Consider the following 27318-nt stretch of genomic DNA (forward strand, 5'->3'; position numbering starts at 1 on the left):
TCAGCTGCCTCCTGCACACCTCCTACTGGGGCTGTGCCCACAACCAAGGTACATGCCCTTGACCAGAGTCGAACCTGGGACCCTTCAGTCTGCAGGCCGACGCTCTATCCACTGAGCCAAACCGGTTAGGACTAATCTCCTTGAGTGTAGAAGTATCAGGGCTCCCTCAAACACATTAGCATTCTTAGTTTTGACTTGCAGATAAGTACGCCAAATAAATCTATACCCAAAGTGGGGACGAATTCTGTTTTCGTCTCAAACACTCTACAAAAGATAAGTGCCTCAGAGGCTCTGCTAATGAATTGTATTATTTCCTCTTTGGTCTTATCTGAAGCACAGATGTCTCCACATTGCTTCCCCTCCCAGTCCCTTTCAGAAGGATTTGATTATGCGGTTGCCCTGAGGTGGCCTCTTGTCTCTGAATGTGGATGGAGCTGACAGGTCTTTTGGGGGAAACTGCAATTGAATAGGACATACCTCTGTGCCTACGTCTTCCTAATTCACAAGCACCTCAGATTCTTGGATCTCTGTCCTCAAAGCACCATTTTATGGCCCATTGGCTTGTTGTGGAAGCATTACTGGGAAATTCTGGACCACAGGCCCTGGAATCCTAATTAAGTCAGACAAGTGCAATGAAGAGCAAAAGGGACTTGTGGATATCTTTAGGGAAACAAAACCCAACTTCCCCACAAGAAGGGAATGACGTGGCCCTTGAATGGGAGCCTAGAATTCCTATAAGATTGCGTGAGAGCTGACATTTCAGAAACCAGATCCCCTCCCCCAGCACCCTCAGGATTGGCTTCTGCTTTGAGGTGCAGCCTCTCCTGACGTCACCCCAAAGGCTTATGTTGTCAACACTGAGAACAGGACACTTTGGGTGACGTTGTGCTAACAGATTGCTTCTCTTAGATAATTGCTTTTGCCTGACCCTGGGCTTCATCTCATGGACCCTAATTACTCCTTGATTGGCATTTGGTACATGTTGCTTATCTTGGACTTTTGGGAAGTGGCTCAGAAGCTGTGTCTTGTATACATTGTCTTTGGAGTTTATTAAAAAATTGCTAGTCCCCGTGAAATGGTTTGTTTCACTTCAACACACATTTGCTGAGATTCTTCTCAGTGCCAGGCCCCATGCTACAGCAGTGAAAGACGTCCCCACCCAGCAGATGTCCCTGATGACAAGAGGGAATTGAGGATGAGTCACAGTCACAGTGGCCTGTGAGGATGAGGCAGAGTGGGGTGAGGATGCATCAAGGATGCCTTCTTCAGGAGTTGGTATCCTTATTGGGATGAATAGTGCCTCTCCCAGATTCATGTCTACACAGAACGTCAGAATGTGGCCATAAATACAAACAGGCTCTTTGCAGATATGATAAGGTAAGGATCAAGATGAGATCATACTGGACAAGGATGGTCCCTACATCCAATCAGAGATAGAAGAGAAATCCATGCGATGATGGAGGTAAAAACCAGAGTGATGCCGTTATAAATCAAGGATGGCAATGTTTCCAGGAGCCACCAGGAGCTGGAAGACACAGGGAAGGACCCTCCCTTAGAGCCTTCAGAGGGAGCACAGCCCTGCCGACACCTTGATGTTGGACTTCCAGCCTCCAGAACGGTGAGAGAATACATTTCTGTTTTTTAAGCCACCAAATCTGTGGTAGTTTGTTATGGCTATGCACTTTGTGCTCGTCTTGAATAGGGTTCCAGGGCAAATAGCCATGTATTCATCTTCCTGTCACATCTCATACTCTAAGATCTATTTTTCATTGTTGTCAGGTAGATCCACAATTACCCTTTTGAGAGGTTAGACGCCATCTGTTCCTACCTGATTTAAACCCCAATGTGTCAGATAAGGCCTGTTTTCACCGAGAGCAGGCTGGACACTCCAATGGTGTGTAGGACCCATTTAAATATGCATCCACTGATTCATTCCACAAATACGTCAGCATTGTCTGTGTGCCAGGTACTGACTGAACTTGGCCTAGTGGTTCATAGGGAACCAGGTCTTAACATTGCCCCCTGAAGAGCTCCCCTTCAGTTTCATTCAACACGTCTCTATGGCGCTACAATGTGAAAGGAGCTGGAATAAAGGGAGGGAGGGGACAAAGGTTGGAGAAGGCTCCACAGAGGAAACAAAGGCCAGGGGAGGCAGGGAAAGGCATCATAGCAGAGGGAATAGCATAAGCAAAGGCACAGAGGCATGGACATGCAAAGCATGTTGGAGTGAGGCACGGGGTGTCAGACATCCTAAGAAGGACAACGTGTTGGAGTAAAACCTGTCACAGTCCTTGTCCTCTGGGGCGTTACAGTTTTTTTTACAGGTGGCAAAAGTAAATTCAGCTGATTTGGGATCTTTGGTTTTAAAGACGTGGATACTGGGGACTTTCTGTTGTTCACCAGAGAGAGTGGATGCAGAAGAGGCAGGGTCACAACCAAGAGGCCACCTGGAGGGGACACCGGAGGCTCCAGGTCAGGGGGTTCACCTTCAGAGCCACCACTGCTCATGGGGAGAGCGTCAGGAAGGCTCTGAACGGGGTGTGGCCAGCATGCCAGCAGCTCCGCCCTGCCGGGGCCGTGCTGCCCTGCCTGAGGATGGCCACGTCTCGGTCAGGGAATGGCCTGCTGGCGGGACTTCTCCCAGGACGCCTGCTGGGAGTCAGGTCTGGGCTGGGCGAGGTTTCCAGGGCCCCGCTTCCCACTCTCCCCGCTGCAGCTCCTTCCGTCTGTCACTGTGGCTCTGTCAGGCTCCTGTCCTGTTCATGGTTTATGTTGGGACGGGTGTTTGATATTTTCATTAGTGTTTTTTCTTGCGTAGACCTTGCTCTGCTTCCTTCCCCCTTCCCTTTCTGCCTGTTGAAATGATTCATCAGGAGAGTTGACATTTTTTAACTTAAAATGTTTTAGTTTAACTGCAGCCGGCTAAATATATTTTGACCTCAGCTCTGTACCGTGGCTCTCTGCTCAGCTGGGGAGACCAAGGAGGCCTGGTGCCAAAAGCTTCTCTCTCTTTTTGGACTGAATCCTCCTCAGCAGATCGGAAAGGATGCTGCGTGTCCTGAGGGTTGTTTTGCAACCAGTTCAGTAAGGGGCTTGGCCGGTGGGATGCCCCGCTGTGCGAATGTACCTGCCGCAGAGGTGTCTTATCTGATTCACGAAGCTGGCCAGCCACGTGTCCAAATGTGTCTGGCCCTGGCGCCATCTTTCTTTATAGAACCCAGTGGGCAATTTACATAGTTGTTCTCTGCCCCGGGGGGACTTGGACGAGCTCCGAGTAGCCACTAAGGCTGGCAGCTTATTAAGTACTGGACGGAGACGGAGGGACAGAAAGTCAGGGAGTTAGCAAGTCTCTGACGGAAGGATTTTTGGAGATCCCAGAAGGAGTTTAATGACAGCAAGAGTCACACTTAAAAAAAAAATGTTTAAAAAGGCATATTTTTATTGATTTCAGAGAGGAAGGGAGAAGGGAGAGAGAGAGAAACATCGATGAGGTACATGGATCGACTGCCTCCTGCATACCCCCTACTGGGGATCGAGCGTGCAACCTGAGCATGTGCCCTGACTAGGAATCGAACCATCAACCTCTTGGTTCATGGGTCGACTCTCAACCACTGAGGCACACCTGCCAGGCAAGAGTCCCACTTTTTTTTAAAAAATATTTTATTGATTTTTTTACAGAGAGGAAGGGCGAGGGATAGAGAGTTAGAAACATCGATGAGAGAGAAACATTGATCAGCTGCCCCCCGTACACCCCCTACTGGGGATGTGCCCGCAACCAAGGTACATGCCCTTGACCAGAATCGAACCCGGAACCCTTCAGTCCGCAGGCCAATGCTCTATCCACTGAGCCAAATTGGTTAGGGCCCCAATTTTTTAAAATGTATTTTTAAAATTGATTTCAGAGAGGAAGGGAGAGGGAGAGAGAAACATCGATGAGAGAGAAATATCGGTCAGCTGCCTCCTGCACGCCCGACACTGGGAATCAAGCCTGAAACCTGGACATATGCCCCGACTGGGAGTTGAATTGCAACCTCCTGGTTCATAGGCTGATGCTCAATCTTTGAGCTACACTGCTGGGCAAGAGTCCCGCTTTTAATGGGGGGCAAATGGGATCCTTTTTAGACAAAGCTCTCTTTATCCTCCAGGCTTGAGCAAGGCAGGCCATGCCTCTTAGTCCCCCACCCAGACTCATCAAACTCAGTTCAGGATGGTAAAGAGAGAGAAAAGAGAGGACAGGATCAAATCTGAGTAGAGGATCTGGGCTACTTCAACTGGTGCCTACATACACGACTGTAGATCCAGCCTTGATATTCATTGACTAATTATTAATCCATTTACCATATATTTATTGAAAATCTATATGTATGTGGCTAATACTGAGACTAGCCCTGGGAATGTAGAGAAAAGGGCAGATGTAAGCGTCTAGAGGGAACAGTAATTATAAATAGGGTAAGAGTCTCAAAGATAAAAATACAGAAAGTAGCCCTAGCCACTTTGGTTTAGTGAATAGAGTGTTGTCCTGCGGATCAAAGGGTCCCGGGTTCAATTCCAGTCAAGGGAATGTACCTTGGTTGCAGGCTCCTCCCTAGCCTGGGCCTTGGTTGTGGTTCATGCAGGAGGAAACCAATTGATATGTTTCTCTCACATTGATGTTTCTCTCTGTTTTCCCCTCTCTCTTCCACTTTCCCTAAAAATCAATGGAAAAATATCCTCGGGTGAGGATTAAAAAGCAAAAAAATACAGAAAGTAGAGGGGACAATGGGAACATTTAATGGGCGAGCTGACCCAGGCTCGGGTGAGGGGAGCGGGGAGAGGGTACATGAAAGGCCTCCTTGATGCAGTGACTTTTAATCTGGTGGGGAAGGTATAAATTGAAATTAGGTAAGGTGAAGAGGTGAGAGAGGTGTTTATTAGGCAGGGGCAATTGCAAGTGAAAAGGCCCTCAGACAAGAGAGAGGAAGGGGAAATAATAAAGATCTCTTATAATTAAAGATCTCTTAGGGGTGGGGGGAGGCTCTGTCACACATGAAAAGTCCAGAGCATGGACCTGTGGTGCCAGACTCAGGGCAGCAAGACTTATTCCAGATGCTTCCCTAGTGGGGAGAGGACTTTGCGTACACCGCTGGGCTGGGACAGGGCAGGCCGGGACAGGATGGGGATGGGACCAGCATATGAAGGTCTTCAGTGCCCGCAGATGAGGTGGTTTTGACTGCACCTTATAATGACCTAGGATGCTTTTCAAAACTATAGAGCTCCGGGCCCCGCCTCGAGAATCCCCATCTGCCCCTCTCCAATGGGGTTCGGTCCCATGTCCAACCATCTTCCCAGGTGATTGTAATGTGCCTCCAGCTTCAGCTTATTCCTGCGCTTGGGACTGGGCCCAGCGTGGGAGGCACTTGGAGATAAAGAAGGCCACAGGGAAAGTCAGCCCCAGCACTGGGAGGGCAGTAATTGCTGTAATCTCTGAAGGAATTCGTTGGCTTTCCTCAGAAGAGCAATTCTCATAACATTTACCAAAATGAAAATCCTGATTAATTCTGCAGGTTTATAGCTCCCCAGAGGCTGGGGAAAAACATCTCTTGGCAACAGAAGCAAACTTCATTCTGGCAGCACAGACAATGCTGCAAACACTAGATATGGAGCTGCACATACTTTCTGGAATTCCAACGCACCGCATCCCTGGTCTCAGAGACACTCAGCCGTGGCCACTGCTCATGCTGCCACCCGGACCAACGGCTTCCAGGGGCTCTTCGCCCTCTTGCTCCCAGTCTCCATGGTGTTCTGGGCAGATATGGCTTTTGTCAGCCCAGCATGTCTTCCTTTGGGGAACCACTTCTATGCCATTAAGTGCCATTCAGATAGGTTGTCAACGATCATTAACCCCACCTCTGCCTGTAGGGACGCCATCCAGGACTAGCCAGTTATGGTAGTATGATCCCTGGAAATAGTGATTGGCTCAAGAGGTTGCATGGAATTCAGAAAGGGCCAAACAGCATTGTTTATTTCTTTTTAGGGTTAATATATGGATAACGGTAAAGTTTCTCTTGAAGATGCTAAGCTAGAGAATGTGAGTCTGGATTTGTTCTCACACGGTGTGGAGAACAAAGCCAGACAGAGAGAGAGAGAGAGAGAGAGAGAGAGAGAGAGAGAGAGAATTTTGCCAACAATAGGCCTGATTCCAGGCCTCCATACTCTGGAACTTTGAGTCTTGTGAGCTCTCGCTACACCTGTTTAGGGTTAAGCTTTTTGGAGTTGGGTTCTGTCTCTTGCAACAAAAGCATCTGGACTAACACAGCCGATTTTTTGGTTTCTGATCGACCTCAGGAGAAGGTGGAGGTGTGGGGAATGCACTGGAGAGTGAGGCAGGCGTGGTCAAAGAGTTTGTGAGGCAGCTGTCCCTGGGATGTCCAGGTGTCTGTCTCTGGGTCGTAGCAGTCAAAGGAAGCCGAGTCCTCGATGTTGCAGTCCGTGGTCAGCCGCCGGCCGCCTGTCACGTAGAGCTTGTTCCCCATCACCGCCGCCCCGTGGTGCATCCTCCGGTCTTTCATGTCTGCACATTTGACAAATTTGTTGGACTGAGGGTCATAAGCTAGAATCCTCCTTGTGTAACCTGAAAGCCAAGTGGTATATCAGCAAGGTCAGCATTGCTCATTTGGGAGTAGAGGTCAGTGGTCTGGGAATGTGTCTGATCTCTGCCCTCGCCTGACACTGAGGCTGGAATCTGAACTACAGCATGGAAATGTTTCGATAACCTGCCCAAGGTTTAGTGTGCAGCAGGGATAGGGTTTGGCCCCTGCATCCCTAACCCCAAGTTAAGGCGGCACATAGCCCGTTTTCAATGGGGAGCAGCCTCCTGATTCCACGGACTTTCTCAGCCTCACTGGTTTCTTCATCCCTCTCACATGCCCTCTCCAGAGCTACAACAATCCAAAAAAGGAAGCTTTGGAAACTCATGGGTCCCCACAACAACCTTATCAGGTAGGCCCTTTGAGGATCTCCATTGTACAGATGAGCAAACTGAGGCACAATCTACACTAATAGAAGAGAAATATGCAAATTGACTGTACCTCCATGACACCCACAAACCAATCAGGAGTGAGTATGCAAATTAACCCAACAAAGATGGCGGGTTAATTTGCATACACAGGCACAGAGCGGTGGGGCAGAACGCCTGCTATGAGGGGGATGGCGGGGAGGGGGGTGCGGAGGGAGCTACAGGAGCGGCACTCCGGCTGGAGAAGACTGAAGGCGGCGGCCAGAGCGAAGGCCTGGGTCCCGGGTGCCAGAGGAAAACCGGTGCTGGCAGCCAGGGGAAGGAAGGCCTATTGCATGAATCTTCATGCAACGGGCCTCTAGTAGAGTAATAACTTGCCAAAGGGTATACAGCCAGGGAGTGGCAGAGTCAGTATGTGAACCCAGATCTGTCTGACCCCACACCAGTCCTCTTAACCATGACACTATACTGTGATTACAGAGGAATGATCCATCAGTAGCTAATATTAACAAGAGCAAACGTGTTTTGAGTATTTGCCACGTGTCTGGGAATATGCCACGTGCTTTCAATACGTGAGTATGTTTTATTATCACAACAACTCTGTGAAATAAGGCATTATTTCATTCCTGTTTACAGAACATGACAGGGAGAAACTTCTGGAGGGGAAAAGAACTTTGTCAAGTTGTCCACACTCCCTCAGCTAGAGGGATGTGATTTTACAAAGACAGTCTTGTAGAACAACGTCTGTCTATTAGTGACCCTTTTTCCACGGGAGATGCCAAGTTGTGCCTAGCCTGGCGATTCTCTGCTCAAACTCACCTCCCACGATGACAATCCGCTCCCCAAGCACCACTGCGGGGGCACACACATTCTTGATCATTCTCGTCTCCATTTTGAACCACGTGTTTCTGGAAATGTGGTAAACCTGAGGGGGAAATAGAATCATGGCACTGTATTTTAAAGTGATATTTTTAAAAGACAGAAGTAGTAATTAAGCCCCGGAAGGTGTGGCTCTGTTGGCTGAGCATCTTCCCATACACCAAGAGGTTCAGTTCCCTGTCAGGGCACATGCCTGGGTGTGGGCTCAATCCCTAACGGGGTGTGTGTAGGAGGCAACCGATCGATGATTGATGTTTCTCTCTCTCATCAATGTTTCTCTCTCCCTCTCCTTTCCTCTCTCTCTAAAATCAATAAAAACATATTTGACAAAACATGGTCCTCCTTAAAAAGTGATAATAAAAGGGTGAAATAGGAGTGATTTTTTTCACCTTTTTTCCAATTTTTAGAATGTAGGTATATTACTATCAATAAAAATATAGTTAAATAACAGAAAGAAGAATATTACTAGAAATTGATCTTCATGTGACCCTCCTGAGATCAGAGGCTGTGTTTCTATAGAGTGGACCAGGAGTTATGCATTGTAGCATGTGTTTGCTTACCTTGCTTGGAACAATTTTTTCTTTTAATGAGAAATGGAGCAACTTGGATAGTCATGAAACCAGCGCTTTTTCAGTTACTTTCATTTCTAGCTCATGTTTAAATGTCTAATTGTTCCAGTGTATCCGAGAGGGCCTTAGAGCCAGGAGTAAGTCTGGGGCTAAGTGAGGAAGGCTCTTGGGCAGTGCATGCTTGAGAGTCATTAGAACCATAGACAACATGAAGCACAAGGAAAGGCAAAAAGAGCGCAGAGATGGGCTGCACTCTGAAACAGAGCAAATCAGGATTCCCAGACTTGTCTTCCTGGTAATTTTCTCATTTTAAAGTTTAAATATCAAATGTAAATTAGTTCATTACTGGCAGAATTTAGCACAAGAGAGATAAGATGGACTTCATATAAGAAAAAAGGAACAAAAGTATTCATTTATGGAGGAAAATGGCCCAGTATTATTCACTGGAAATTCTTCCTGTGTAAAATGTAATTGCCATAATATAAAGGCCTTATTATTTTTTAAAAAATCAGTTTACCAAATTTTATCATCACAACCATCCAGTGAAGTAGGTAGCATTACTTACCCCCATTTTTCAGATTAGACATTGAGGTTCAGAGAGGGTAAGTGACATTCCCAAAGTCACACAGCTAGAGTGAGAAGAAGAACTGGTTTGGTTGAGTCCAGAGTCCATGTCCTTCACCTCTACATTCATGGTTGTATCTGATGTACCTTTGCATATATGAATCTTACACAAAATAATTCATAAATGGATAAAATCTTATAGAAATTAAAACTTCCTTACTCCTTCTCTTTCTTTCTTCTTTTCCGTCTCCCCCTCCCCACTGCAGATGACAAGTGTGTATGTGTGTGTTATGCGAATATTTATATGTGTGTGTGTTTGTGTGTGTGCACGTGGTGGGGGGCGGGGACACACACACTCATGCACTTACATGATGAGAAGGACCAGCCATTTACCTGGATAAGGCGCACAGGGTTCTGCATGATGTCCTCTCCCCCGAAAAGGTAGAGTCTTTGGTCTTTCACAGCGACTGCAGGGTGCAGAACCCCCACTGGCATGCTGGCCATGTTCTCCCAGGCGTTGCAGATGCTGTCATATCTCTCCATGGAGCCCAAGACCTCCTGCCCTTCTCCAATCCCCCCGATAGAGAAGATGAAGTTCTTATGGGAGGTGCTTCTGTGGGAGTAGCGGGCCGCCAGCATGGGCTGTCCCAGCCTCCACTGATTGAGTTTCAGGGAGAAGATGTAGACGTGGCGACTGGGCTCACTCTTCTCTGTGCCCACGGCCATGCCTCCCAGCACATAGACGCTGCGGTGCAAGGCAACGGCTGCGGCCTTGTAGAGCCGGGTGGGCAGTTTGGCGAGGCTCCGCCATTGGCCTGTCTGTCTGTGGTACAGGAGAACGTCCCTGGTGGTTTGCTGGTTGTCCTTCCTCCCACCCAAGAGGATGAGGAAGTCTTGGTAAGAGTTCCTTGGGGGCACGTGCCATGGAGGTTGGAGGTCTGGGACACTGGTGGTGCCATACAAAGAAAACATCTGCCTCCTGGCCATCTCCAAGATGATCTGGCATGAGGGCGAGGACTGGAGGAGGGCATCGTTGGCGATGAAGTGGTGGAAGAAGGCCGGGTGGATGTACGGAAGCCTGACGAGCTTGAACAGTTCCTGCATGTATCGCTTCCGGGTCTGGAGGTCATGCTTGACCCAACCCATGAAGGCCTCAAACACCTTTTCTTCCTCCCCGCACAGCCCATCATCCCCCAGGTAGTCTCTCAATTCCAAGGCGCAGAGCTCCTTCAGGTCAGCAGATGCGGCCACCTCTGGGAAGTACGTCAGGGCCACCTCCCTGGCTGTCTTCTTGAGGGTCTCGCAGCTGAGGATCTCCGAGAGTCTGATCATACCCAGGCAGTTGCTGGGGGTCAGCTGGCTCTGCAGGTAGGAGGAGCAGGCCTCAAAGAGCTTGGGGTACTGCAGCATGGAGGCAGCCTCCATCAAGGGCAGAACGTTCTCAGCCGTGATGGGCACCTCCCCCGTGTACACATACAGGACGAGCTGTTCCAGGGTCGTGGAGTCAATGCCTCTCAGCTGGACCTTGGCCTCCATGCTCTCCCGGAAGTTGCTGCAGAACATGGCCCGGAAGTAGGGGCTGCTGGAGGCCAGCACGTTTCGGTGGCAGGGGACCTCCCAGGCCCCAACACAGATGATTACATCAGTCAGGATTCTGCTTTGTCTTAAGCCATTGAGCTGCCTCAACAAGTCAGAGGAGAAGTCGTGGTTTTTGAAGAGCAGCCCATCTGCTAACTCGTCCATCCTGCAAAGACGGGGAGGAGTCCCAAGAGGGAGCACGTGCTGGAGGGTTTAGCTGTGGCAACACAGAGACTTAGAGCATCTGTGTCCACTCACCAGTGCGTGTGGGTATCGCCAGGAATATCGCTTAGTGAAGATTGCAGAGGGAGGCCACCCACACTCCAGACCTCACAGCTGACACCTCTCTTTTTGGTTATGATTGCTCTGAAAGGTAGCAGGCAAATAACATCTTTAGATAATCTGAGGAAAAACAAGCAAACCAAAACAATGAAGGTTGTAGGAAGTTACTGATTGTTAGGGGCTGAAATGGTAGCCGGAAGCAAAATAACAGCCCGTGCACTTGACCAGCGGAAGTCTGTGAGCCTTTCTCCAGACTCTCAGCCTTCTGTTATTTAGTGAACTCATCTCAGCATCTTTCTGGGTGTTAGTCATTCCCCAAGGTTGTCATTCTGGGGGGTGTGGCCCTCTGGTAACCAGACAGAAACGAGGGATGAAAAGGGACCTTTGCAATACATTTATTGAAACATGACTTCACAAATTCGTTAGGCTTTTGTTTTAAAGATGGGATAAATAGAAAGCAGAGCCCCAGTAACACCCTGGGCGGGGTTTATTGCTCGCCACCTGGCAGGCCACCTGCGGAAGAGTGAAACGTTAGAGACGTTTACCTTGCTTGGCGGCAGTGCTAGCCACCGGTGCCTGGTCCGACTGGTCCCGCCGGAGTTTCCACCTCTGGCTCCAAGTGAAACCATAAACCTGGGCCTTTCCTTCAGTTGACAAACGATTGGTCTTGGGAGAGTTCTGGATTTGTTTATGCTAAAGGCGCTTTCACAGTTTTCTAGAGCTTTGTGACAGAACTGCTGGGCAGGGAGACGGTGTATACATTCCAGGGCTAAGAATAGCTGCATATGTATTTTCCACTGTTAGGACATGTGACTTTCCAGTTGCCTTTTGCAGCAACCCCAGGGCCAGCAGGGCCGCGCATGCCCACACGCCTTGTTTCCTTGGCAAGTGTTTACATCGGCATAAATAGATCTGAAGGGACGGCTTCTCTCAGAGAAGACTTTGCTGCCTGCTTGGGAACATCCTGAGTACACTGTCCTAAAAGTGCCTGGGAATTCTAGATGTCTGTAAACAGGTTGCCGGGGCCTGGATAGTTACTGACGATGGATCTGGGCACGTGGAAGGTGATGGATGGTCACAAGAGAAGCCAGAATGTGGGCTGGGGTGCTGTTGGATGGGTTTCTATTGCCACCTGCCTGGCAGGATCATCGGCGAAGGCTGTGATTGCCTCCTCCAGGCTCTGAGAGGATGGGATCCATGACAAAAGCTGTTTTGCATATGTGTGAAGCACCCCAGGGGTTCCAGGCTCTGGGAGACCAAACCTTTGCCTGTTCTCTTGACCCTAGAGGCTTCTGTCTTAAAGTGGTGAGGGCAGCGTGCTCTTCTGCATCATACTGCCTCTCCCAGACACCAGCAGATTGCTCTTCAGTTATTCTTTTTATAGGTCTGGCTTGCTTTTCTGTTTTACTTTCCTTTTTTCTCCTTTTAGAAAGGCTTGCGCTAGAGGCAGGAGGCAAGGTTTATTGCTCCAGGCTGTTCCAGACTGAGAGAAAGAGGGAGGGAGGGGAAGAGAGAGATGGAGGTGGGGAGAGGGAGAAGCAGCAGCAGAGGGAGATGGGGATGGGTGGGGAGTGAGAGAGAGAGAAAGAGAGAGAGAATGGAGGAGGAAGAGGGAGAAAGAGCAGGAGGAGGGAGAGAGGGAGACAGGGAGGAAGGGAGGGAAGGAGAGGGGAAGGGAGAAGAAGGGAAGCAGGAAGAGGAGAATGATGAGGTGATGGAGTAAGCGTTAGTCATCAAATGTAAGAATCAGAACCAGGACGGAAGGTGATAGAACCACCAGGATGAGTAAAAAGGACCTAGGTCTCTCCTGCTCCCGTGTCCAGAGAGTTCCTGATTGGGGATACCAGCAGTGAGTGGCAGGGAAGCCGGTCTTTCTCTCCTTGTCGGTCTTGCTTGGACTATTGCAACATCCTCCCAAGCCAAATGTTCCCTTTGTTCCAAGTTTCTCTCCCTCCAATACACCCATCTGTCCCCACCAGTGTAACCCTGGAGAAGGCAAATCAGAATCTGCCAGCCCCCTACATCATGCCCTTCAATGGTTCCTACATCATGCCCTTCAATGGCTCCTACGTCTGCAGGATGAAGTCCAGACTCTTTAGCAGGAAACAGATTGGTCTCCTGATACTTCCCGCTTAAATTTTCTATGCTATCCCCATCAGACAACTTGCAGATTCTTGTATGTGTCTGGTCCTTGTTGGGAAGGCTGGACTGACCTGGCCTGTAGGACACCCCAGGGCAGGACGGAAGGAGTGTCTTTCATTCATAGTTGCATGGATCAGCCCCAAAGAGTCCAGAAGGTCCATGGCCGGCAAGTATATTAACATGTCATTGGGGCCAGGGGCCTCGGGGCCAGAATTAGGAGCAGAAGACCTGAGCCACGGGGGTCAGAGACCAATGGAGATATAACCATTAAGGAAATGGAGCAAGGAGCTGAATGTCCTCATTTATTTTAGGTTCCCATACATTCAGACCCCAGACTCCCAAAGAAGCACATAAAGTTAAGACAAAAAACTTCTGCACAGTTTCTCTCCTGGCTGAGTGTGCTGGGCCTGGATTCCCATGGAAGGGCAGGCTGGTTCAGGTCAGCAGCAGGTCTGACAGCTGAAGGCAAGGAAGCCACCAACATGCTCCACCACGCATGTCCAGGTACAGTCCTCCTATTGCCATTGGGACAAGACGTAACTTTCACACTAACCAGTGAACTATGGCAATTGTTTCCAGGGAGCTGTGTTTCAAGAACGTGCAGACCTGTACTTAGAGGGCTGAGAGCTCCTTGAACACTGGAAGGCTGTTCCTTGTTGTCTTGTGAGTATCTCTTATTCCCATAGTCGGTGGTAGGTGAAGGAGAAAAAGGGGGAGCAGACAAATAAGGCCTCAGTGGACTGGATCATTAAAAGCTGGAGGAAGGGACCTGCCTCTTGCTATGTGATTTTAAAACCCGTCTATGTACGTGAGTTCCTGCCTTCTGGTGTCTGTATCTGTGTGGCTGGTTGTGTGTGTTTTGACCAGCTTGTGCAAAGCTGAGCAAGGACTTTGTACTTCAGACAATGGCCGAAAGGCGGCCTGCTCCTTGATTCTGGTGTTGCCATGACGACCGTGCTCTGAGAACTAAAAGCCTACCCCTGTGTTTACTAGGCCAGTATTGCAAATGACAGCACAATGTCTTCATATTTTCCCCCCTAGGGAGGGTAAGGGAAATAAAGACCAACAGAGATAGCAACAGGACTGTTAGTGGGTTGTTGGTATACAACCTGCTGTCAGGCCCCCGTCCTCCCTGAGAACTACATCCTGACCCGATACATCATTGATGCCACAGATTAGCTTTCTGGGCTCTAAATCAAATTGGGAAGAAAAAAATAATACGATCAAAGATGCATTCTTGCTCTCTCATTTTAACACTGCAAATCACCAAGAATAATACACTGCTTGGCCTCCCTGCTCCCCGGCAGGTGCTCCTGATGGTGAGGTAGGCCTTTAGGCAGGAATATCCTCCCTCCAGGCCACTGAGGCATGATTTGGCAATTTTATGCTGGAGTATAGAAGGTAGATGACCTACAGAGAGATGTCTGTTGAGAGGGTGAACTTTATTCCCAGATGTAGCATTAATTAGAATCCCTTGGGGAAATGTGAATTGAGCAAGGTAAGGGTCTAATTAACTAAGGGTCCGTCCGTCCATCCATCCATCCATCCATCCATCCATCCATCCATCCATCCATTGAGTAAGACGAGGTCCCTTGCCCTTGTGGTACTTACCATAAGGGAAGTAGGGAAATAGACAAATAATTTAAGTATCCTAAATGTTCTGAAGGGATGCCTTTCTCAACCTCCCTCCTTCCCTTCTCACCCCTGTCCCTCCATAAATTCTAAGTCCTCTAGAAAGAGAATTTTATACATGCATCTTTGGAAAGCTCTCATATCAGGCTGAGTTTTAGTCATGTGTTTTCGTCTCTCTCTCCTGTATTGTAGCTCCTTGAGGGCAGGAATAAATCTACACTCCTGCCCCATGTTAGGAAAGGCACAGAGTGGAATTTGTTGACAGAGATTGACACTGGACACTATTTGCTTACTTTTGCCTTTTCCAGACTGTATATATTTTTACTAGTGGCTTTGTTTTAAGCTTTTATGCCACCTTTTTAATCTATGTTTTCCAAATGATCAAAAATAAAAGTTAAATATTTTTTGACTTCCTGATAGGTAGGAAGCAGAATCTGAAATACTTTTTACTTCTTTCTCCCTGGTTTTTGTAAAGATAACCTGGAATTTAGGCTCAATTTGTTGTCATCAAATCATTTTATATACTGTATCTTATCTTTTAAGAATGACTTTTTGCTTTTGAATCATATTTACAACTATTATTTAAACTTAGCTCCCTACTCGGCTGATTTACATTTTCACTGCCAGTTCTGTTATGCCTCACTTTCCCCTACTTACCTGCTTAACTCTGACCCATCTTTTGATTAACTGAAGTTCCTTCATTCATAATATTTTTTTAGGAAGAATAGGGGAAAGGTGCATTTTTCTGAATCCTTCCTTATCCAAGATTCTCTTTTCTTTTCATACCATCTACAAACAACAGCTTGGCTGGGTACAATAATTTAGGGATCAAATTATTTTTTATTATAAACTTCCAATTATAAATAAGTCAATGGCATGTGATGTACAGCATGGTGACTATAGTTAATAATACTGTATTGTATATTTGAAAGTTGCTAAAAGAGCAGATCTTAAAAGTTCTCATCACCAAAGAAAATGTTATAACTGTAGGGTGAGAGATGCTAACTAGACTTATTGTGGCGACTCCTTAACAATATATACAATTATCAAATCATGTTGTATATCTAAAACTAATATAAAGTCATATATCAATTATATCTTAATTAAAATAATAAATAAATTTTTTTCTTCAAAATTTTCTGAAAGTCACCCGAATTATTCTGGAAAAACTGCAGTGCTACAGAGAAGTTTAAGAATTGACTGATTTATGTCTTTTTGATTCTTAAAATTATTTTTTCTTTTTTAAAATATATTTTTATTGATTTCAGAGAGGGAGAGAGAGAGCGATAGAAACATCCATGATGATAGAGAATCATTGATTGGCTGCCTCCTGCATGCCCCTTACTGGGGATCAAGTCCACAACCCAGGCATGTGCCCTTGACCTGAACTGAACCTGGGACCTTTCAGTCTACAGGCCAACACTCTATCCACTGACCCAAACCAGCTGAGGCAAAATTATTTTTTCTATTAACTAAAAAACATTGCCAGGTTATGTCCAGGTATCTGCTCTTTTTAAAAAATTAAATTTTGCCTGTAAAACATAGCTATTGATTTGTTAACTTTGACCTTTACTCAGCCTAAGAAAATTTTCTTCAATTATATCTTGATTATTACCTCAATTGTAGTTCTCTCTCTATATATATTTAACTTGGCCTCCTCTTCTAAATCATTATCTCTTTTTAAATATTTAGTTGCTTATCCTTTCCTCCTGCATTCTAGAACATCATCCCAAATTTACCCTTTACATCATTGGTGTACCTTTCCATAAGGTTAGGTTTCTTTTTTGCTGCTTCCAATGCATATTTGAAATATGTTATTGCATTTTTATTCCTCCGAAATAATTCCACAACTCATCTAGCTCTCTTTCTGTCTCAGTTTGATTTCTAGGAATTTCTGCTTATTTTATAAAAGTAATGTCTTTTGCCTGGCTGGTGTGCTCAGTGGTTGAGCATTGACCCATGAACAAAGAGGTCCCTGGTTCAATTCCCCATCAGGGCACATGCCTGGGTTGTGGGCTTGATCCCCAGTAGAAGGACTGCAGGAGGCAGCTGAATGATATCACTCTCTCATCAATGTGTTTCTATCTCTCTATCCTTCTCCCTTCCTCTCTCTCTAAAACTAACTAACTATACATGCACACACACACACACACACACACACACACACACACACATCCTATATAATAAAAGCCTAACCTACCAGGAGTTCGATCACTCGCTATGACATGCGCTGACCACCAGGGGGCGGTGTGGAATGAAGGACCAGGGGGTGGTGTGGAATGAAGGAAGGCCCCAGCCAGCAGCCAGCAGCCGGGCGGCGAGGGGGGGGGGGGGGGGAAGGAAGGCCCCAATTGGCCCTGATCACTGGCCAGGCCTAGGGACCCTACCCGTTATGAATTTTGTGCACCGGGCCTCTAGTACATCGTTCGCCAAACTTTCAGACCTCGTGGACCACCACCACTGGTTGGCGACTGCTGCTCTAGTATATATATATTTATTTATATATATATATTTTTCTATTGATGCTGAAGTTTTTGAAAAGTTTTCTTCTGGAGTATTTTCCCATAGTCTGGCTCTTTTCTTTATTTATTCATCTTTGTGTGAAAGGTTTATGCAGACCCAATGATGGCCAACCAACAGACTGTATAGCATGCCTTAGGAACCACTAACTATCCCTTTGGGTGCTATTGAATATCCTTCTTACATCTACAGTTGAAGGGATGGTTGACTGCTTTTCCCACTTCCTAGCTCCATTCCCAGGGGTCCTGTGGCATCCATGAAGCTTAGCTCTGCAGAATTAAGGTGTACTTTTCTTCTGTCTCCAATGCATGAAAAACTATAACCCCAACTATCTAACAAATGCCCCTAACAGGATCTTCCCCACAGCTTTCTAAACTTATTTATGATGACTCCATTTTACTCTCAGGATCCACAGTGACCCTGGCAGGGATGCTCCTCAAACTTCCACATTTTGCCCTGTTGCTTGCTTCAGGGTTGCATTCTCTAAAAGGATATGGTAAGACTGTGTGGGGTGCATATGTGTGTATAAAACTGTACTCTGGCTGCTTCAAAAGGTATCACCCATGTGGTAGAGGATGGCTGGCCAATTTTAAGAGTGGTCTATTATCTGGGTCTTTGAGTCAAGGAGCAGGAGTGTAGAAGAAATGAACTCTCTCCTTACTGACTTTCCAAGAACTAGATCTCCTCTCTTCCATGAGGTAAAACATGAATAGGTCACTCGCTATTTCTTTCTAACCAATTGTATCTGCTTCTGATATTGGGTTGAGCCTCATAATGGGTTATAATCAGTCCTAATTTTCTGAGGTGTGGTGAGTATTCACCATTCCTTGTAAATCATTTTTTGGTGAGAAATAAATGCTACTAAGGAGACACTGTATTAGCTTCACACCTTGTTATTGAAGTTCAGTCCTCAGACCTGCCAGGGATTCAGAGGCCTCTTGGATAAAGGCTTCCTTTGCCATCTCTTTCTTTCTTCTACATCTGAATAATCAAAAGGCAAAAAAAGAAAAAAAAAAGAGTGGGCCAAGACAAACATGGTTGATTTGGTGACCCCCATTCCTAGGGAAGCGTGCCCAAGTCTCCAGGGCTTTGGGTAAGGAAATAGGAAGTATCCTCTTGTGTTTTCCATTCCAATGGGCAGGCCAGCACAGGCCATAGCATTTCAGACATGAGCTGGAGGTTGGGGAGTCTACTATTTAAACTCTTTGTAACACCTAGTGCATTGTCAGTTGTCCAAAGGCATTGCACAATATTGGTCATAATTATAGCAACTAGAAACTGCCTTTCCACCCAGGAGATGTGCACATTATTCCTATTGTCATCTCCAGAATTTTCTTCAACACAAGTGCCCGGAGGAAAACTTGGTTTGTGGCTCCCAAAGTAGAACATTATACAATGGAGGTGGGGGAGTGGCAAACTGATAACATAACTGACATTCCAGGTGTCAGTGAATGTTCTACGTTCCAGAAACGGTTGTATAAGAATAGTAACAAGGACGATCTTTTTTTGAAATTCAGAGATCCACCAGAGCATACCAACTCATTATTTCATTCCAACATAAAATTATTGAACATCTTCTGCACACCTATTGTATCCCCTGCTCATGGAATGAATTTGGAGAGACACACAAAGATCTCATTTTTTACCAGACCATATACTAGTCCTCTCTTCTACCTGAAAAGCGCCTCCTTCCCTATTTAGAGCAGATAATGAATTAGATAACAATGGGGAGGAAAGTACAGGGGAGAAGGAGAAAAGATTGTCCAGAACGTGTCATAAAAATGTAAATTATGCCTGGAAAGAATGTGCCAGTCCTGTGATTGGTTTGTCAGATAAGCTAGTTGGAGTCTGAGGAGGGGCACCTTACGTAAATAGAGCAACACCAAACCTGGGATGGTGGTGGCGTATTAAGGTGGTGCCTTCCTTTTATTTATTTTTTTTAATAATTTTTTTTTTTTTTTTTGAGAGAGGAAGGGAGCAGGATATATAGAGGGAAACAATGATGAGAGAGAATCATCAACCAGCTGCCTCCTGCCCGCCCCCTACTGGGAATCAAGCCTGAAACCTGGGCATGTGCCCTGATCCGGCATCAAACCAGTGACCTTTCAGTACATAGGACGATGCCCAGCCAACTGAGCCACACCAGCCAGGGCAGGTGGTGCTTTTCTTAGAACACTGTTTCTGGGATGTTGAGGGATTGCTGGGCAGAGAGAAGGTCAGACTTGGTGTTTCCGCTGAATGGGCAGAGGGAAGGGTGTCGAAGACAAACTTGCTTGCTTCACAGCAGTGCCTGAGGTTGCCCGAGAACCTTTGAAAAACATTTCCTTCCAGTGCATCACACAAGGGGCTCAGATGTTCTGATTTAGGCGGAACAGACCTTTCCCACTGGACATTTTCCCGTGAACGTTCTGCCTGTGGTCACTCCCTAGGCTGTGTTCCCTTGCTGCTCCCCCGATATCGCCCCATCTCATTTTCTCCTCTTGCTCAGCCAACTTATTTCTGTTTACAAAACCAATATCCTGTTATCTCTTCTATTATCACATCTCACGAGGCACTTTTCTGGACTTAACTGGTTCCAGCCTTTTCCCGTTCTTGGGGGCAAGGAGAGAGCTGAAGGGAAGCCACGCTCCCCCCTCTCCCCCTGCCAGGTCAATTTGCTTATGAAAGAAACCATGAGTCCAGAATGGCTCTTTTTCTCATCTGTCTGAGAGCCCAGGCCGTCCATTTCCAACTGTTACATAAAGGAAGAAAAGCAGTCTTTGAACAGACCTAATGCTACCACCTCCTCGTCAGGTACCTCGGAGGCGTTCCCCTAGGCGTGTGGTATAATCCTCAGGGTAACCCTGTGAGGCAGGTTTCATTCAGCTCGGGTCTTCAGTATAAATATGTCCCAAATATTGCACAAGACATATCCATGCTGAAATATTTCCTCAGCATATGAAATTCATATTTCAGTGTGTGTCCTGAATTTTTATTTGCTAAATCTGGTAACCCTCCGTTAAACCTGTGCTACTTACTGATGAAGCTGGGTGACTTGCTCCGGTTGCTAGATTCTTGCTCCTATCTTTCTCCATTGACAACAGTCAAACAGTCGGGAGAGAGAGAGAGAGAGAGAGAGAGAGAGAGAGAGAGAGAGAAGAAAAGAAAGACAGAAAGAAAACATAATTTAAGGTAAATGAATGTGCTCTGGTTTCCTGCCATTTGCCATTTCATTAGACATTTTCACCTATAGTTAGGAGCTGCCTGGCAGCACGTAAATTCATTAGAGGGCACAGTGATGACCTGATACTTTGGCTGAATCCCGACTGGAATTTTGACCTTTATGAAAGGGACATGACGAAGCAGAGAGCCCAGAGGCCTTAGCATCCTCAACCATGAATGCCTGCCTTGTATTTGGCACTAAATCTATGAACCAGGTCACCTCTGTTAATTATTTTTTGAGTTATAGTTTTTTATAGAAAAACTGAGAATGGGCCTGCTGACCTTCCTTCTTCATGGGGCCATGCCATGCAGTATGGTACCTCATCTAATACCAGACAGACCTGGGTGTAAATCCCAGCTCTGCCACTCACTGGCTGTGTGGCCTGGGCGAGTTACCTAATCTCTCTGTGCCTTGGTTTCCTCATCTATACAATGGAGATAATGCTAGTGCAAAATAGAATGAAGGCCGTGTGGTTTTGAGGTGAGGCTTACTAATTAATTCTTTCATTGAAACAAACACTTAATTGGCAAGCTAGTCAACTCCTCCTATAAACAGCTCCAGTCAAGGGCTGTGAATGAATGCCTAGCTCTGTTCTAGGAGCAACTGGGGTACCAAAGAAGCAGAAAACCCAATCTGTGCCCTGAAGGACCAATGAACGATACCCTGTGGGAGGAGACCAGTTGAATGGGGGTGAAACAACAAGACAATAGAATTAGTGTCTGATGATTCAGTGCAAATTCAGGCACAATGCTAAAGAAGAGTGAATAGTAACAATCATGTCACATGCTTTTAGACCCATTGGAGTTTACCAAGGGCATTCACACACTTTTGAGGTGAAGAGTGGTCAGACTGAGGAGGGGCTGGACCTGGGAAGCTCCTTGGAAGAGGGGGTTCTTGGAAAAGGAATAGATTTGGATTGGAAGATGGCACCGCGCATGGGACAAGCCCAAAGTGCAGAAGTGGTGATAGCAGCAGAACAGCAGCTGGGGACTTTGCATTTCCTGGAATGCTGTTGTCTTCAGTATTCCTGTGGCTGGCTTCTCAGAGTTCAGAACATTATTTCCTGGACCACCGAAAGTACCTTGCATCCCCCCACCTGTCTCTCTATGTAGTATCACCACCCTGTTTTATTTTTTTATTACACTTAAAAGTATATCCTATTTATAATGTTTCGTTGTTTATTCTCTATCTCCCCTAATAGAAGGAAAGTCTCATGAGAACAAGAACCTGGGCCCATAGTAGGTGCTCAATGAGTATTTGTTGGAGGAACATATGAGCAGGTAGATAGGGCCTCGGGTGTTAGCCTAAGGATTAGGATTTTTAAAAAATATATATATTTTATTGATTTTTTACAGAGAGGGATAGAGAGTTAGAAACATCGATGAGAGAGAAACATCTATCAGCTGCTCCTTGCACACACCCCACTGGGGATGTGCCCGCAACCAAGGTACGTGCCCTTGACCGGAATCGAACCTGGGACCCTTGAGTCCGAAGGCCGACGCTCTATCCACTGAGCCAAACCGGTTTCGGCAAGGATTAGGATTTTATAGAAAAGTAAGAGGGCTTCAATAAAAGCTATGTAGAGGTATACTATATATCCCCAGAAGGACCCTTCTGTGACAAGAGTCAGTGACTGGTCCTTCTTTTCTCTTTGCTCCAAATGAGTCTGGGGGGTGATGGGAGGTTTGGGGCATGTCGCTGGGTGAAAATGGAGCCTGGGTTTCGGAGCCTCCTCAACCTGCAGCTGTGTCAGGGCACTGGTTCCCACCCTGGCTTCACATTCAAGCCCCTGGGGGAAATTGAGAATTTCCTAATTCCCGGGCTGTACTCCAGTTAAGTCCAATAAAATCCAAATCTCCGGGGAAATTCTGTAAGCTCTGCAACCGAGGGTGGGAACCTCTGTGCTAGACACCATTGACGTCTCTTATGGACTCCAGGCGTGATTAACTTGCCTATCTTACTCACTGTAAGAGATAAAGTAGACACCAATCACTTTTCTCCTGATCTGCCTCACACCCTGCCCAGAGGTGAAGTGCAGCCAGCTAAGTTGTCTGGTGCGTTTCTATATTTGATAACCTGTTTGGAATTAGCTGTACATATCCCTCCCCTGGGGTGGACCAGTTCTGGCCAGGCCTCTCATGCCATCCAGAAACGTTATTTTGGGGTCTGGCAGCCCTGAGCTGGCTTCTGTTCTGCTGGCCCCATCAGCTGGCTCAGTCCCAGCCTCTACTTTTACTGCCCTTGTGGCTGTCACATCCCCCCAACTTCTGTTTATCATGTCCTCAGCAATGCTATGGACCTAGAGTGACTTACTGTGGTTGATATTATTTACGTCACACGGAAGATGCCAAGCTCCCGCCATTGCCAGCAGATCTCATGTCCCTACTCCCCAGTTGGCCCAGGCTGAGGAGGCTGGAGAAGGTAGGTGATCTGAGGTCTCCCTCTGGGAAAGGGCTGTTGAAGATCTTTTACTCTTGAAACTTGCACTTGAATTCTCAGAACTTGAAACCACTTTGCTGAGTGTCATCCTTCCTCCCCGTCCTCTGTATGCCGATATCGATGTTAATCTTCTTGGGCTGCATGTGCAATGTGACCTCTGATGAAGCAGAACATCTGGGCAATTATCTATAGACCTGTTTCTAATTGCACTAATTGGAATAGAATTACTGGAGCTGCAGAGAGACCTGCTGCTCCCATCTGGGTTCTCAATGCCAAACAAGAGGCAACCAATCAGTAATTTAGGTGATGGATGCCCTGGAGCAGTTCAAGCCCTATTTTGCTCATTAGCCAAATCTCTACTTGCCCTCTTCCTCTCCTCTCCACCCCCAGCATTTCCTTCAGAATGTGATTTTCACAAATCATATCCATGTGCCTTGTTTTGGAAACTATGAATAACGGCTGTAAACATAACATTGAATCTCCCTAATCTTTGGGTACCATGAGAGTTAATCAATTAATTAGTCCTCCATTTAACAAATATGTTGAATGAGTCATTTGTAAACAAATCTTTATTTAGCACCTACTATGTGTCAGTCACTAAGGTCCAGGAGGATGTCAGACAATAGATAAGCAGAACAAATAAATCAATAAATAGGGATGAGTTGATGTGAGATCATAATAAGTGCTATAAAGGCAGCACTATGACTGAGAAGGGGGTGAAGGGAAAGACTATTTCTTATCTAGTGGTTAGGGAAGCCAAGGTGGTCAGAAATGTAGAGAATTGCTCTGTGTGCTGGGGCTGGAAGGCTAAGTAAGATGGGGTCCTTGGTTCCACAGAGCTCCCAGTCTAGTTGGGGATATTAATAAAGAGAATAATGAAAAATAATATAGTAAGGTCTATGATGAAATTGTGTAAAAGGAAGAGCACAGAGGAAGTGACTAGCTACATGGGGGTGGGGGCAGGCAAAGTGAGATTGTGATGCTCAAACTAAGACTGAAAGGACAAGTGGAAATCAAAGGATAAAATTGGCTTGAGAAGAGGAAGAAGGAAATTGTGTGATGTATTCATCTAGTCAACCACATTTTATGGAGCATCTACTAAGTACCAGGCATTGTTCTAGGAGTTGGGGCTACAGTGGTGAACAATGGAGAAAAAGTCCCTGACCTCCTAGCATTTACATCCTAATGGTGGGGTGGGATAGACAATGGATAAGTAAACAAGTAAAGTGATTTCAGATGGTGAAGACAATCTATCCTATCTAATAAAAGAGTAATATGCAAATTGACCATCACACTAAGACACAAGATGGCCTCCCCCATGTGGACACAAGATGGCCACCACAAGATGGCCTGCAGGGGAGGGCAGTTGTGGGAAGTTAGGGGTGACCAGGCCAGCAGAGGAGGGCAGTTGGGGGGGGACCAGACCTGCAGGGGAGGGCAGTTGGGAGCCAGCACTCCTGGATTGTGAAAAGGATGTCCAACCACCCGCTTAGGCCCGATCCGAGTAATTCGTGCACTGGGCCTCTAGTATATATATAAAAAGCCAGTGACCAGAACAACCAGAACAACTGACCGCTATGACGCAGTCGGCCAACCTCCCCAGCACCTCCCCCTGGCAACCCCCGCCCCAATAGGCCCCACCCACCCCGATCGGCCCAGAGCCCCTCCCCCCAGCCGGCCCCGCCCCTGATCAGGCCCCTCCCCCCCATCCTGATCAGCGATGGGGCAGGCTGGCCAACCTCCCGTGGCTCCTCCCCCCAGCAAGCCCCACCCCTGATTGGCCCCCCTTACCCCAATTAGCCCACAGCCCCTCCACCTGGCCAATTCCGCCCCGATCGGCCCCCCACCACCCCGATCGAGGGCGGAGCTGGCCGGCCAACCTCCTGCATCCCCTCCCCCTGACAGCCTGGCCCTGATTGGTCCCCATTGGGGCAGGCTGGCCAGACCCCACCCATGCAAGAATTCGTGCACTGTGCTTCTAGTCCAGGATAATGTTAAAGAAAGAGTTTGGAGGTGCTCTGAGGGCAGTGATGGGGATGAGACTTGATATGGTTCCCAGCACCAGCTTCTGGAGGAGGTGACATGTGGGATCCTGGGGTGCTTTGGGAGAAGGGACATTTCAAGCAGAAGGAACTACAAGTGTAGAAGTCCTGAAGCAGAAATAAGTAACAAGTTTGAGGAACAGAAAAAAATCCTATGTGGTCAGTGCCTGGTAAGTGAGGGGGAGGTTGGGTTCCAGAAGGCGTCAGAGATGAAGAAACTAGGAAAGCAGGAAACCCAGATATGAAGCCATTGTATTGGTCCAGGCTGGACAAGATGGAGGTTTGACTTGGAGTGACTGCTATGGAGGTGGTGAAACATGGAAAACAAGGTATTTAGAGCAATTGGACTTCTGATACATGGCCCTTGAGGGTTGAGGAAAAGGAGCACTCAAAGATGACTTCGATTTGAACAACTGGGTGGATGGGGGTTGTTACTAAGATAGGGAAGACAGAGAAGGAACTGGTTTTGTGAGGGGAAATCAGTTTTTTTTCTTTGTATGCATTTAGACTGAGATGCTAATTGGACATCCCAGTGGAGAGGAAGCAGCAGTCCTCATAAAGTCTTGAATTATAAAAGTGGCAAACCTTTCCATGCTCTGGGACAGTGTGGGAGAGAGCTGGGGTAGAAAAGGCATTGCTGGCTGTGGGATGGGAAATGGCCTGGAGGAGGGATGTGTCTGGAGGTGGCCTGTCATGTCAATCCAAGTGGGAAAGGGCGGGAGGCATGAATCCATCTGACATCTATCTGCACTTCAGATTTGCCTCCTCATGCAATAGACTGCCTCATAATTCCATTTCAGGGTTGGCTACCCCAGCACAGATGGGTGTCTTGGTTAGACAACAACACAGCTGTTGTGTAGGGCACTCTTGGCTTGGGTCCATCTCTGTACAAGGGTTTCCAATACTTTATCTCATTAATCAGCACTAAGATGCTATGAGGTACAACTCCTCTACTTACACATAAATGTAGTTGCTACTGCTGTATTGTTTTTTTAAAAATTATATATATATTTATTGATTTCAGAGAGGAAGGGAGATGGAAAGAGGGGTAGAAACATCTGATTGTCTGCCTCCTGCATGCCTTCTACTGGGGACTGAGCCTGCAACCCGGGCATGTGCCCTGACCGGGAATTGAACTGTGACCTCTTAATTCATAGGTTGATGCTCAACCCTTGAGCCACACTGGCCGGGCTATCCTTATTTTAAATGTAGCACATCTTTATCTAGTCTTCCTGGGGCATTCAATTTAGCTTTCAGAAAAACAAGAAGTCTTTGTTTTGCATTTATGGTTAATCAGCTTGTTTAATATTTAATAAATTATGTAATTACAATAGTGAGTGCAATATGTATAAACAGATTTGGGAATAAATACAATGCACTCTTACAAAATGCATGAGCTACCAGGAGAGAGAGGACTTTCTACCCAGTCCCACACCACCCTCCAGCCTTCAGAGTATCTGTAGAGAGGATTGGGCATGTTGGTTAATGTGTCAAGTAGGTTAAATAAAATTCAATTAAAAGTGGTCCTACTAATAGAAATACACACACAATGCATATTTGCATGTGCCAGACACTTGAAGTGAATGCAGTACTTGTGTGGAAATGATTTTGCTTTTCTGATAATTTCTTTCTTCTGGCTCAACCATTCCCAAAGACTGGTTCTGATTTGAACTGGTTCAGTAGGATTTTAAAAACAACCGCTTTGATTGTAAAAAAAAAATAAATAAAAAGTTAATACTTGGGTTGGGTACAGAGTTTAGCCAATTAGTGTGTTCATTTTGGTTTGTGAGTCATATTATCTGGGTCCACATTATTCATAGTCAGAAATGATTCAAAACCAATGCTTTTTTTTCTTCTAGTCTAAAAGTGCCTCAGGCATCATTGTCCTAAGCAACCCTGAAATGATATTTATTGGGGACCAAAAAACATGAACAGGAAGAGACTGACATGAAAACCCACTGTCTTAATTCTGACACTGAAGGTGGTCTTTGTTTTCTCTTCCCTTACATGGTATCAGTCTTGGCTAAACATATTTTGAGCTCTCTGAAAGTTGGTTATCTTAGGAACTAAAGACATCAGTATTTCTGGTTTAGTCACAAAGAAGTCATGGAGCATTCTCTGCGAAACCTAAGGACAATTCCTTGGGTACTAGGTAGTGGAGGTCTGAGAACCACTCAATCATGGCCTGCCCCTTCTCCCCAGACCCAGGACAAGATCTGCCATTCAAAATGGAATGTACTCTGTGGCACATACAGGCACTGTGTGGCTTGCTTTGATTCTTCCCATGGCTCCTTATGCCAGGAGCTTTCCTTCTACTATCTTGTCTCTTTGTGCTGTTTTCAAGAAGTCAAAAGGCCCTTCTAGCAGGAATCAGGTGGTACTGGATGAAACTTGAAGACATCATATGAACTCATGTCTAACTTAATATAGATTCAAATGGATCTATGTCCATATCTACACTTACATCTATACCTA

At 46.5% G+C, this 27318-nt stretch overlaps 1 protein-coding gene across 1 annotated transcript; it reads right to left on the minus strand.

Annotated features, from left to right (window-relative positions):
* Positions 1 to 6058: 6058 nt before the first annotated feature.
* KLHL38 (kelch like family member 38) lies at positions 6059 to 11576 on the minus strand. Its single transcript, XM_079796515.1, has 4 exons — positions 11412 to 11576; positions 9400 to 10950; positions 7814 to 7919; positions 6059 to 6610 (listed from the first exon to the last, which is right to left on the minus strand). Exons 2-4 carry the CDS (start codon positions 10747 to 10749, stop codon positions 6321 to 6323), a joined length of 1746 nt encoding a protein of 581 aa, XP_079652641.1. The 5' UTR covers positions 10750 to 10950; positions 11412 to 11576; the 3' UTR covers positions 6059 to 6320.
* Positions 11577 to 27318: the final 15742 nt, after the last annotated feature.

Source organism: Cnephaeus nilssonii (genome assembly GCF_951640355.1).
Source record: "Cnephaeus nilssonii genome assembly, chromosome: 18".
NCBI classification, from domain to species: domain Eukaryota; kingdom Metazoa; phylum Chordata; class Mammalia; order Chiroptera; family Vespertilionidae; genus Cnephaeus; species Cnephaeus nilssonii.